Consider the following 13,110-nt stretch of genomic DNA (forward strand, 5'->3'; position numbering starts at 1 on the left):
CTACAGTTGGATTTCCAGTATTAACCCACAGGACATCCTGGTTATATCAAGGTAGTAAAAGGTCACGCACTGCTAGTCAGATTAAGTTTGACACAAGTATACTGTGTGTCGTAACATATGGGTTTCGGAACATAGTGGTGTCGGAACATACGGCAGTACAAAAGTGCCCCCCCTCACTTTTCAGAATGGGTCGACGCCCCTGACTACAGGCACTATCTGGAGTGAAATGAATTACTAAAAAATGACTTTTAGTATCTGTTATGTATACGTATATAATATACATGGCGTATTTGCAAGAAACATTACCTTTTGGTGCAGAAGCTCGCATTGATTAACATCATTGTTGTTGTTATTCTCGTTTGTGATGATATAGTTATAAAAATGGCCAAAAATGGATAAAGCTTAAATTAGTTCAGTTTAGTTCAGCTGGAATCGATGTGATGGCATAATGGAATAGTATACCGTTACTATCGAGAAAAATATAATTATAACGGCTTCTTTATTGGCACTTGAATTGCTGCCACTCTTTTACCAATTGACATACAATTCTACATATATTCTACAAATTCAGGTCTAGTAATGAACTGACTGGGTGTAGTGTTTTACACGCTCTAGGGTACAGGCTGATGAGACGAACATCTGTAACTGTTTCTGGCATACACATACCGGGATCAGCTGTTCCTCCTGAGTCCATTACCCAGAAGCTGTGGATAATACTTCCGGTTAGGTTAATTAATGACGTCATCGTCGCCCATCAACACCTTATATCAGCGTGCCCAATATGCAGTTTGTGATGCCACATAGGCTACACGCTTTGGAAGACGCCGACCATGAATAATTCATTAGAAGAACAAAAACGGCTTAAATACAGTCCTCGGAGATGTTTTACTTAAAAGTTAAAATACAAGATATAACCTTTCACAAGATGCATGTCACCGATAGTATGCAGCTATCTGTAAATATGAATACAGACACGTTTTTGTCCAATAATCTGTTTTTCCAAACTTATAATCATCAATGAGACGATGTCATATAATTACAGTGTAGACATTTTGAACGTTCATTAGTTATTGCTGAATAGTAAAGGACTGAGGCCCATTACTTAATATACAAAGACGGCGGTGCATGATATCCGTTCATTTAGTGTCGAAAACAATCTCCGTATCAGCTAAATGGAGTGAACATCAATGAGTTAATGTGTCGAGTCTATCCGTCTACATTGTCTGACTCAGAAAACGTGCCACATCCACTCGGAACAACAACGTTTATACTTTCGTTTCACTTTATTTTATATTTATCTCAGCTGAAAATTTCTTCGATTACAGAATTTAAAATTGATTTATTTCTACGAGAGGTGCATGTGCACCATGCTTGAGGTGTATGTGCCCCATGTACTGATATTGTCACAGTTACTCCCCCTGCCTGACAATGCTAGAGGTGTATGTGCACCATGTACGGATATTGTCGCAGTTACTCACCCTGCCTGATACTGCTAGAGTGTATGTGCACCATGTACTGATATTGTCACAGTTATTTGCCATGCCTGTCAATGCTAGAGGTGTAAGTGCACCATGTACTGATATTGTCACAGTTACTCACCCTCCCTGATAATGCTAGAGGTGTAAGTGCACCATATTGTCACAATTACTCACCTTGCCTGATACTGCTAGAGTGTATGTGCACCATGTACTGATATTGTCACAGTTAATCGCCCTGCCTGTCAATGCTAGAGGTGTAAGTACACCATGTACTGATATTGTCACAGTTACTCACCCTGCCTGATAATGCTAGAGGTGTATGTGCACCATGTACTGATATTGTCACAGTAACTCACCCTGCCTGACAATGCTAGAGGTGTATGTGCACCATGTATTGATATTGTCACAGTTACTCACCCTGCCTGATACTGCTAGAGGTGTATGTGCACCATGTATTGATATTGTCACAGTAACTCACCCTGCCTGACAATGCTAGAGGTGTATGTGCACCATGTATTGATATTGTCACAGTAACTCACCCTGCCTGACAATGCTAGAGGTGTATGTGCACCATGTACTGATATTGTCACAGTTACTCACCCTGCCTGATAATGCTAGAGGTGTATGTGCACCATGTACTGATATTGTCACAGTTACTCACACTGCCTGACAATGCTAGAGGTGTATGTGCACCATGTATTGATATTGTCACAGTTACTCACACTGCCTGATACTGCTAGAGGTGTAAGTGCACCATGTACTGATATTGCCACAGTTACTCACCCTCCCTGATAATGCTAGAGGTGTAAGTGCACCATATTGTCACAGTTACTCACCTTGCCTGATACTGCTAGAGTGTATGTGCACCATGTACTGATATTGTCACAGTTACTCACCTTGCCTGATACTGCTAGAGTGTATGTGCACCATGTACTGATATTGTCACAGTTAATCGCCCTGCCTGTCAATGCTAGAGGTGTAAGTACACCATGTACTGATATTGTCACAGTTACTCACCCTGCCTGATAATGCTAGAGGTGTATGTGCACCATGTACTGATATTGCCACAGTTACTCACCCTCCCTGATAATGCTAGAGGTGTAAGTGCACCATATTGTCACAGTTACTCACCTTGCCTGATACTGCTAGAGTGTATGTGCACCATGTACTGATATTGTCACAGTTACTCACCTTGCCTGATACTGCTAGAGTGTATGTGCACCATGTACTGATATTGTCACAGTTAATCGCCCTGCCTGTCAATGCTAGAGGTGTAAGTACACCATGTACTGATATTGTCACAGTTACTCACCCTGCCTGATAATGCTAGAGGTGTATGTGCACCATGTACTGATATTGCCACAGTTACTCACCCTCCCTGATAATGCTAGAGGTGTAAGTGCACCATATTGTCACAGTTACTCACCTTGCCTGATACTGCTAGAGTGTATGTGCACCATGTACTGATATTGTCACAGTTACTCACCTTGCCTGATACTGCTAGAGTGTATGTGCACCATGTACTGATATTGTCACAGTTAATCGCCCTGCCTGTCAATGCTAGAGGTGTAAGTACACCATGTACTGATATTGTCACAGTTACTCACCCTGCCTGATAATGCTAGAGGTGTATGTGCACCATGTACTGATATTGTCACAGTAACTCACCCTGCCTGACAATGCTAGAGGTGTATGTGCACCATGTATTGATATTGTCACAGTTACTCACACTGCCTGATACTGCTAGAGGTGTATGTGCACCATGTACTGATATTGTCACAGTTACTCACCCTGCCTGACAATGCTAGAGGTGTAAGTGCACCATGTACTGATATTGTCACAGTTACTCACCCTGCCTGTCAATGCTAGAGGTGTATGTACACCATGTACTGATATTGTCACAGTTACTCACCCTGCCTGATAATGCTAGAGGTGTATGTGCACCATGTACTGATATTGTCACAGTTACTCACCCTGCCTGACAATGCTAGAGGTGTAAGTTCACCATGTACTGATATTGTCACAGTTACTCACCCTGCCTGTCAATGCTAGAGGTGTATGTACACCATGTACTGATATTGTCACAGTTACTCACCCTGCCTGATAATGCTAGAGGTGTATGTGCACCATGTACTGATATTGTCACAATTACTCACCCTGCCTGACAATGCTAGAGGTGTATGTGCACCATGTACTGATACTATTCACAATTGGTACACGTATTAGATTTTTATCTACAGCATAGCATTGGTTTTGTTCTGTGCTTTATATAAAAAGCTGTTGCTCGAATCGTCTAGCTATTTTAAATAGTTACTTAGGCCAATGATGCCAAATATGATCTACTATATATCATATTCCGGTCCACGCAGCGATTATGTATTTTAAAGACATTATCTGTAACACCAAATCAAAAGTGATATGGAAAGTGAGGTGTGCTCGTCCTGTTAAATCGCCGCTCTTGAACACAGTTCGCTCACGTGTGATAGACATTGACATTGATCGATGTGTAGGATTTTATGACATTCTGCTCAAATGAATTCTCGTCGATATGACGAATTTACAAAAGGAAACGATCATTTGGCCTCCATTTGTAAGATGTGGTCACGTTACCGTGTATCGATAAATTATGACATACGATCTTGTCTGATTAAGTGTGGTTCTTATTAACATATGCATGTTTCTTCACCTGCCAAAAACAACAAGAAATACAGCTGCTACCACTTGTGAATGAACAACGAATTCTGATGCAGTACAAAATGTTGCTCTGTTACCTTGGTGATATTCTGACAAGTGAAAATATTGGCTGATTTTATAACGATGTATTACCATGTGACGTCATGGATATATATTTAATATTTTGATGCACATTTAAGCGTTGTTATATTGATATTTTAATCAATACACCATATCACATTGCCCATTACTTATGTGTCTCGATGCGATGGTAACAAGTGACGACCAACAACGCATAGTCGTGTATTCACCAAACCCACGTATATGATGTGTTGGTAACTATGGCAACGCAGTCTCCTGCAATCATTCTTGATTTGTCACGATGTGCTTCATTCACACCACTATGAGTGTTGCTATCACAGCTTAGATCCTGGTAAAGCCATGTGTTATGGAGTGGTGCAATCAGTTGAAATCATGTTAGCCAGACTCTGCATTGAGCATTTTCAATCCAATCATGTACGTGCCCTGAGATATACACTGATGTACGTCCCCTCAACTACAATCATCTTCTGATAGTATGAATTAGTATATATTTCCTCGCTTGCCGTTTATTCTTGCACAGTTTTGGATATATCTTGGATAGAGATTATTCAAACACAAGTATAGTTCATACCAGTGACTGTAACATTATTGCAACACAATAAATCAATTGTCATGGTAACCAATTTTAACCATATCAAAATCGTGGGAACGTGAAAAAGTTGTTTCCATAGTAATCCTATCGGTCATACCACTGAACTGACACAATATTTTCTGCCTATTTCTAAGAGAAAATTTGTTTCTGTATTTGGATCGCACGAAATAACGAACACACTAACATCTCGATATGACATCATTTCGCTTCTTTTCTCCCTAAAAGTATAATGCCATATGATAGTATTATTCCACCACTCAATGCCATTGCGTCCATATGTTAACTATGTTTTAATTGTCTAACGGGCGTGAATTCAATACGTGCTGATACCAGCTTTGCCAACTCACGGACAAATTCACACATATATGCCCAAGGTGTTGTATGTGCAATAATAATTTGTACGTGCTTGACAGAGAAAAATACGTTACCATGTTTTGAAATATTATCACGACCACGCCTGTGAAGGTTATTGTTATATTGATACTGCGCCATTGTGAGTCATTTGCCGAACAGTAAACCATTAAAGAGTACAATTGTATGTAGTCATATAATAAACTATTTACAAATGCGTCGTACAACATCTGATACTATTCTGAATATGTCGAAGTTCAATGTCTTTCAATATGTAACTGCCTAACAATATATCTTGCTATATCAGTTGTGTAGTTGCATTAAAACTTGTGTGTATACATTGTTTTAGCAGTCAATTGAAAAGACTAGACTGGGTATCATTCACGTGTATTATTTGAGTTTTGAGACCATGGATTCCGATTAAATTGGAGTATTGGGACCGTAGGTTCTGATTTGGAGAGAATATTGAATTCATGGGACCTGGCTTGAGGGGAGAATTGGGATTGATATAGTTTCTGATCTACCTTCTAAATCCGCCGAAAGGCAGTTTGTCGATGCGGTTCGGTTACATCTAAGTAAAAGTATGTTTTACATGGAAATGTTTTGCTATCCATGGCGTGGTTACGAATCTAACGACATTTGACGTGAATATTGATTCAAATATTAATTAAATCACACAAACGATATACAATTGACAACACATCGCTTGGCCAAACAAGTGGAAAAATATATATTTGAACCTCGCGGCATCATGCGAAATATGCAGTTGTATAGTATTTTGAAACGTGTTTTTGTCTGTTTGGGGACTTTTGAGTGTGGCATCCGTTCACGTTTAAAAGAGTTTATTTTAGCATATACGCATATCTAAATTAAAATGAACACAGTCTTTAGTCAAACATAACAGTAACAATAACAATGCAGCATGCGACAATTAGGTTTACTGAAATACTCCTTAGGTTACTGTAAAATAATGATGCTACTGAGGAAGGGTAACAGATTCCGGAGGATATCATAGAACTGATTGTGAAGGGCACCAACAAATTAACTGTGAAGGCATCAATATTATTTTCTGGAACAACCATTGGTTGGTTTGTGCATTATAATCTTAGTTAGGAATGGGATGGAATCATTTGCATAGTTGAGCATTCTTTTAAAAGCTGTATTTGGGAGACAATATTATATGATATCTCTGACAAATAACACGTACAAGGTATTGGATGACTAGAAGATTGGCAGCAATCTCCTACCTCAACTTGATCCAAGTTGATTCAAATTATTCTCATTTGCAATTAACAACTTTTGTTATCGTTGGGACCGCAATAAACTCTCGAATACGTTTGTCTATCGTATTAATACTATTTATCATTATGTAATTACAGTTGTAAAGATATGGAATGCCCGGCAGAGTGCTTGATTTTGAGCATGGAGAGTATCCCCTCTAAAGACACACCTACATCAACTCAACAGATAGGAGATAGGTCAACAATCGATTTATGTCATCACGAACCCCATGAAAAGACAGCCATGCACATTTTGACGACTTCCCATGACATTTCGCTATCTTGGTGACTGCCAAACTAAAAATAATTAAATTTTACGGGTTTTATTTCAGAAAAAAAAACACATTTGAGTTAAAGCAATTAAATAGATCCGCAAGTGGGTTTAATTTGATTAAATCATTGCAATATGTGGTCATGTAAGTAAGAAGATTCAGCGTGTGTGTAATACTAAGAACACTGGATGTAATGGTCAGCTACGTGACGTACATGCAAATATGCCGTTTTGTAATAAACTAGTCTTATTCTGTTGTCTACGTAGTCGCAATGACTACTGTTACCACGAACAGGAATGTGTAGACGTAAATATATTAAATCAATCTTCAAGAAAATTTGCACCCAATTCAGTACTGTAATATTGAGCATACGTCTGTATAATGTAATGTACATTGTATATATAAAAAACAAAAACAAAGAAAAAAATACTTGGAAACCTACTAAATTAAATGTCAAGTTTTAACAATTATTTAACTTCAGATCTGTATGTAAACAATCTAATGTGGTTATAAAAAGTGATGCCGGGATCTATATGCAATTTACTGTTAATAACATTGTACAAAACATTAATAGGTCTGTTTATGAGAGCGTTATAGCTACTTTATAATAATTGTCTGTAAAATGTACACTAGGTGAATGATTATGCAAAATGGCTAGTTCAAATTTGAATAGGTCACATGGTTCTGTTTTGTGCCATGTGCAATTTTCATTTTATGTTCGTGTCTTGGGCATCTACAAACGAGTGTCCAGGAAATGAGTTTGTTCTCTTGAATGAATGTGTTAAGCAGATTGTTAAGCTTAATTTAGCCAATTTCATTTAACACTTCTGTTAAATTAAATGAGAAAAAACAAATGACGTGACCTCTATGTTCTTTTCACGACGAGACGAATACATCACCTTATTAGTTGAAAATTTAAAACTGAATGAACTCAGACTTGAATAGTGCATACCCAACACTGTTTATATATTATAAAAAAACACATTTGTTTTGGCTCCTGTCTCCCACAAAAATACTAAGGATTGACGAAGGTAATAATTTGTGATTTTTTTAACTCATATCATCGAGCAAAATTCCGGAATACGAGAAAATAAGTTCAACATGGAAACTAGTTCAAACATACACATTTTAACGACTTTCTATGAAATTTTTGACATTTCGCTATCTTGATGACATGAACCCAATAATAATGAAAGCATAAATATATTATGGTTGTAGAAAAGGAAACAATATATGATGTTAACGTAGACCTTGGGAAGTAAGAGATCAGACGCCTATGTTCATTTACTTGACATATGGTTATTGGCTTTGAAGATTAACTCGGGTACGTGTGGCATTGCATCGTGTAAATTAATGTATTGGTCGTAAAGTACATATGCTAAACATTAATTATGCTAGTAACACTCCATAGCATCAACACTCAGCCTGTCATTACAGCGAATCTATCGATATGATTCGATGTATATCAAAACAATATCCCCGATACAGTATGAAACAAGCAACATTAGAGACTGTCAATGGGTTTGGTGGAGCATGGTCTATAGTGATTAAGTCTGTTATATGTGATACGTTTATGTTGCCATTAACAGTACCATTAAATACTTGACCCAAGCACGCGAATCAAATGATGCCTCATTGGTATTCGCTGTCATCGTCGAAATACCATAGAAAAAGACATGCATTGCGACCACCGTGCACAGTATGCGTATCTATTTACTCTATTTGCATCAAAATATCGCCAACACTGAAACATACACGAGTAAATCGCTATTTGTAGTATTCGTGTACCATATTTAGTTTTAATGTTAGAATATTTATGTAGCTTTCAGCTTTCAATAACAGCTGAGTTGTTTGAGTCAATATGGCAAGCTTTTCATTTTAGTTCAGGAAATATCGACTTGTATAAATTAAACTTCGAGTCTAATAAACATCGAGATCTCGTGGAAGATTATTTCCTCCCTCAAATAGTCCCATTATATCGTCCACTATTCCAAATTATATGGTGACGTAAGTCAGGGCAACAGCACAGGCACTTGAATTGGAGTATGTACCCATGCACAACAAGGCTCTTTAAAAAACGCCTCTAAATGCGTACACACGTTTGAAAAACCCTAACTCATTCTGAGTACAAAAACATCAAAAGTAAACCTTATTTGCGAGGAGATTCACGAAGTGTCACGTATGATGAAATACAGATTCACCCTGGCGATTCACCCGTATGTTCGTCGAGAAGATTCATAAACTAACTTGAATAGCTCAAGACATGAAGATTGATAAATAGCCCTGTTTGCGTACTAGGTTGGAAAAATGTCCCCTTATTTTTCATATTTTATTTTATATTTTAATAACCCTAAAGGCCGTACGTGCGTTGACATGGCTATGACAGCCACACGTAATACGCGTGTTTGTGTTGCATCATGCGAATCGAGTACCGCTTTGAGTTCCCTTCCCGGGGAAAACAGGTGGACGTTTAACGGCGTCGCGCAGCCATGTCAAGCATAAGCAGGATAATATTGTGTGTTATGAACTTGATAGGGTCACGAAATTACCATGTGCTCTCACTCTTAAAATGCGGTTACCGTGACAATATCTATTCTCTGGGAAACACGTGTGAACAAACGTTAAGTGTGTGACTTTGACTGATTTCGCATTATATGCATTTTACATATATCAACTATATCTATTCAAGTAACTTTCATCATCACGTGATCAGATGAAATTGCCCACCAATTGAGCCATATAAACGACAAAATACTGTCCTCGGCATTTCTACGTAACCTTGGTTACGACTATTTTTTACTGGAGGCAAATTTAGGGTGACGCTGTACGGTAATTTGTGGCATGCAGTAAACAGATTTGTTGTGATCAGGTTGTGTTTGTGTTTTCAAATCAAATACGCTCAAAGCTTTCAGTTAACGTTTGCGGATTGAAGACTCTGATGTAATCAGCCAAAGTTAAACATGTTTTCCCAACCAATGTTCGGGGATGGAGGACCCTTTAATGTGACGTCACAAATCCATAGTGTTTAATAGTGACTAACCATTATAGATTTCATGAACAAACAATGTTACATACGTTGTCTATATATTCGGCACCTTGAAATGTGAAAATAATGATATTGAAAGTTTTGGATAAATACGTGGTTGGAGAGCAAAGAATATAACTCACCTCGACAACAGATAACATAGAAGACACACAGTCGGAATATAAAAGACGGGATGTCGCTGATAATGACCATGATGTACACACATTCACGGATTACAAATTTCATAAGATGGAAATGATGAGTTTAGCTGCATGTAATACCTTTAAAAAAATACACATGTCGTCTGTGTACAGGTACACTGAGAAATCGCTTTGTGAGAATAAGGGCCTTTTAAGTTGATGGGAATTTATTGGAACACCTAAGCTGGTGATATAAAGCGTGAAAAAACATGTTACAAAATGACATCAGTCGTCGTTTAATTGTGATATATCGCAGCGAGTATAGCCATTAGTATTGTCGTGTGTGAGTGGGGGATTTGTACCAGTGTCAACGCTGCGATCTAATTATATACGCTAAGTGCCAAAAGGGGGTTCCCCAATTTCAAAACTGCGGATGGCTAGAGGATGGTACAAGAAGAAAAAAATGTATACATAATGTAAAAGCAAAGGATTATGGGAAAATGTGAATACAAAATTTGTCACCTGGCATATGTGAATAACCTAAGTATATGGGTGGGGTGGGGGTGTCCAAACGGATAACTTGAGCTAACGTACCGCCCTCTATAATATAATGAAATCAAAAGTATGAGGTTTGATCTGGGCGTGACTTAATTACCATCGGCGACTTCTTCAATACCTTCCAATCACCTAAAAAAAAAACTTAATTAAAGCTTGGTAACGTCTCAGTTTGTACTCGTTGATCTGCGCAACAGTCAAAGGCGCCATCTTTGTTTATATGAGACCCACATATCTCGCGCATGTGTGGCGCGACGACTAACGCCGTTTGTACCATCGGGAGAGATTGATACACATTCCAGTCTTTCATTTGAAATAAAAATGAAAAAGCTTTGCGCCAAATGGGCTTACAATATGCATAATTAAAGTAATGTAAACGTGCATTAATATGAGTAACACTTAAATCCAGAGCCAGTCAACTGGTAATTTCACCTGCTATAGTTTACGAGATTTCGACACGATGATTTGAGTGTTCCGTGCCATGGTGTCAAAGGTCAAGTGAAAACATTACACCAAATAAAAAGAATGTTAGAGGTGTAAACGACAATACGGATAATATTGGTTCGGTGTCGATGTGTAGTTGGTAATAGCAGTATTTATATACTGTACTATGCCCCACACACAATTCTAGTATAACCATATCTGAAGGCCTTTGCCGCATTCTGGCCACGCTGTGTGGCGCGGATGACGTGGACGGGTTCCATGTTCTCTGCACGTAATAAGCTCGGTTATTAAGCATGCTTTTTTTGGGATGCCCGGTGGTCGAGGGGAAGACGTGTAGTGGGGTGAAGCTAGGCGATTAGGTGCCGTACGCGAGCGCCGGTTCGAGTCACGCACGCAGTACGTGTTTACTATAATCTGACGTAGTATTTACCTTGCCGTTTATTCGGTGTTATTTGCTTACTTCATGATGTAGTATATAGTTGCACATACTATATACTGTGGTGTCGGGAAATAATTATTGAGCGTGAGATCTTGTAAAACCACAAGTTAGAAAAAAAAGTTGGCTACGTACAACGTTTATCACTACGACACAATCGCATGCACTTAATTTACATAAACAGAAAATTAATTACACCAACAATGTTATTTTGTTTTTACAAACCAACATATAGAAGCCAGTTAGTTATGTCAATTACCCGTGAGTCGTTGCGGGTGTTCTTTAATCATTGGTCAATTGACTGTTAAGCATCCCTAAACGCGTTGTGATTGGTCTAGATTTTTTCAACAAAAATAAAACAAAATGATAAACAATATATAAATATTCTATATAAAACAAATTCATACTTTCATGAAATTGACAGTAACAATTGTGTCAATCTACATCTATGTAGGTTTTCACAAAATCAGGTTACACTCTCCAAATAAATACTGTAGCAGTTTAAAATCTACAAAAGACATCGAATCTCATTACCAAGAGTGGTATACAATATTTTTTGATGTACTTTTTTCCAGCGGTGTCGTTCGATGACGTTGATGCGTTGATTTACTGTTGTCATTCAAAACACCATCGTCTTTATGTGAGTGCCATATTTTAGTGCAACATCGTGACGTGTCTTGCTTGCAGCAAATAATATCGTGATCGCACTCATTGCGTTTGTTATAAATGCCATTGTGAATACATGTATGATTGCCATAGTAACATACACCACGCGATGTATGGTGTGGCCGTTCAACACCCTCATCTTCATGTGAGGGCGCTGTGATCATTCGAAACACCTCCCGATTATATATGGGTACGCTGCGACAATTCAAGATACCCTTCCTATATGTGAATCTCCTCTTATAATACAACACTGTTACATTTGAATTTTTTATAAATGTCATTGTATGATTGCCATAGTAACACACATCGCCTGATGTGTGACGTAACAGACATCTGAGATGTCGTATTGTATGACATAACAGAGACAAAAACTTGGAATACCTAAGGCGGCAGTAGATTTCTATGTAAAGGAAATTAGGTGAAAATGTAAGGAAATTACATGAAACATCACACAGTTTGAAGAGAATAAAGACATAATGATCGATGGCGATTGGTAAAACTATAATTGATTTGTTTCTGTCGACCCAAATAAAAAACAAAGAGTTTCACATTTGTTCTGATTTAATCACGAAGCTTGACATGATATTGATGCATGGCCTTATCATAGTATTATTTGGGCAATGTAATAATAACACATGCATGACAATTAAATACACGTGTTATGTCTGGCTCAACAAAGTTAGGAATAGATTGTACTTATCAAAGCTAGGGGTCAAGACATCACAGGCAAGAAAATATGAGTTATTATGAAAAGTACATCACTACATATTGTTGAAGACTTCGCTTTGTATTTATGAGTATCTACTTTGTAGTGATTTTTTTAAATTCGTCTTTGAGCCTCGTTATGTAGATTTAGGGTATCTGCACTGTGATTGGTAGACACTTTGAGGTTTATAGAGCGAGTAAAGTTTGTTTTCTCTCTAATTTGAATACAACTGAAGACACCACTTCCACAGCACACCCCCAAATAAAAGGGAATTTAGCTGCCTTATTAGGTACCCAATAACACACTGATTAATCTTGCTAAGTACATTTTGTATTTAAAAACGAGGAATCTATGTACAGATAATGTATTGGTTAGTATTATTGTGCTGTA

At 37.9% G+C, this 13,110-nt stretch overlaps 1 protein-coding gene across 1 annotated transcript in view; it reads right to left on the reverse strand.

Moving 5' to 3' along the window:
- Positions 1–745, reverse strand: part of LOC100369220 (neuronal acetylcholine receptor subunit alpha-10-like) — a 35,708-nt gene extending 34,963 nt beyond the window's left edge. Inside the window, exon 1 of the mRNA XM_085496145.1 lies at positions 667–745. Coding sequence (XP_085352271.1) covers positions 667–745 — 79 coding nt within the window. The remainder of the gene's footprint in view (positions 1–666) is intronic.
- Positions 746–13,110: the final 12,365 nt, after the last annotated feature.

The sequence above is a fragment of the Saccoglossus kowalevskii genome, chromosome 22 (assembly GCF_978046115.1).
Source record: "Saccoglossus kowalevskii chromosome 22, keSacKowa6.1, whole genome shotgun sequence".
Classification (NCBI taxonomy): Eukaryota; Metazoa; Hemichordata; class Enteropneusta; family Harrimaniidae; genus Saccoglossus; species Saccoglossus kowalevskii.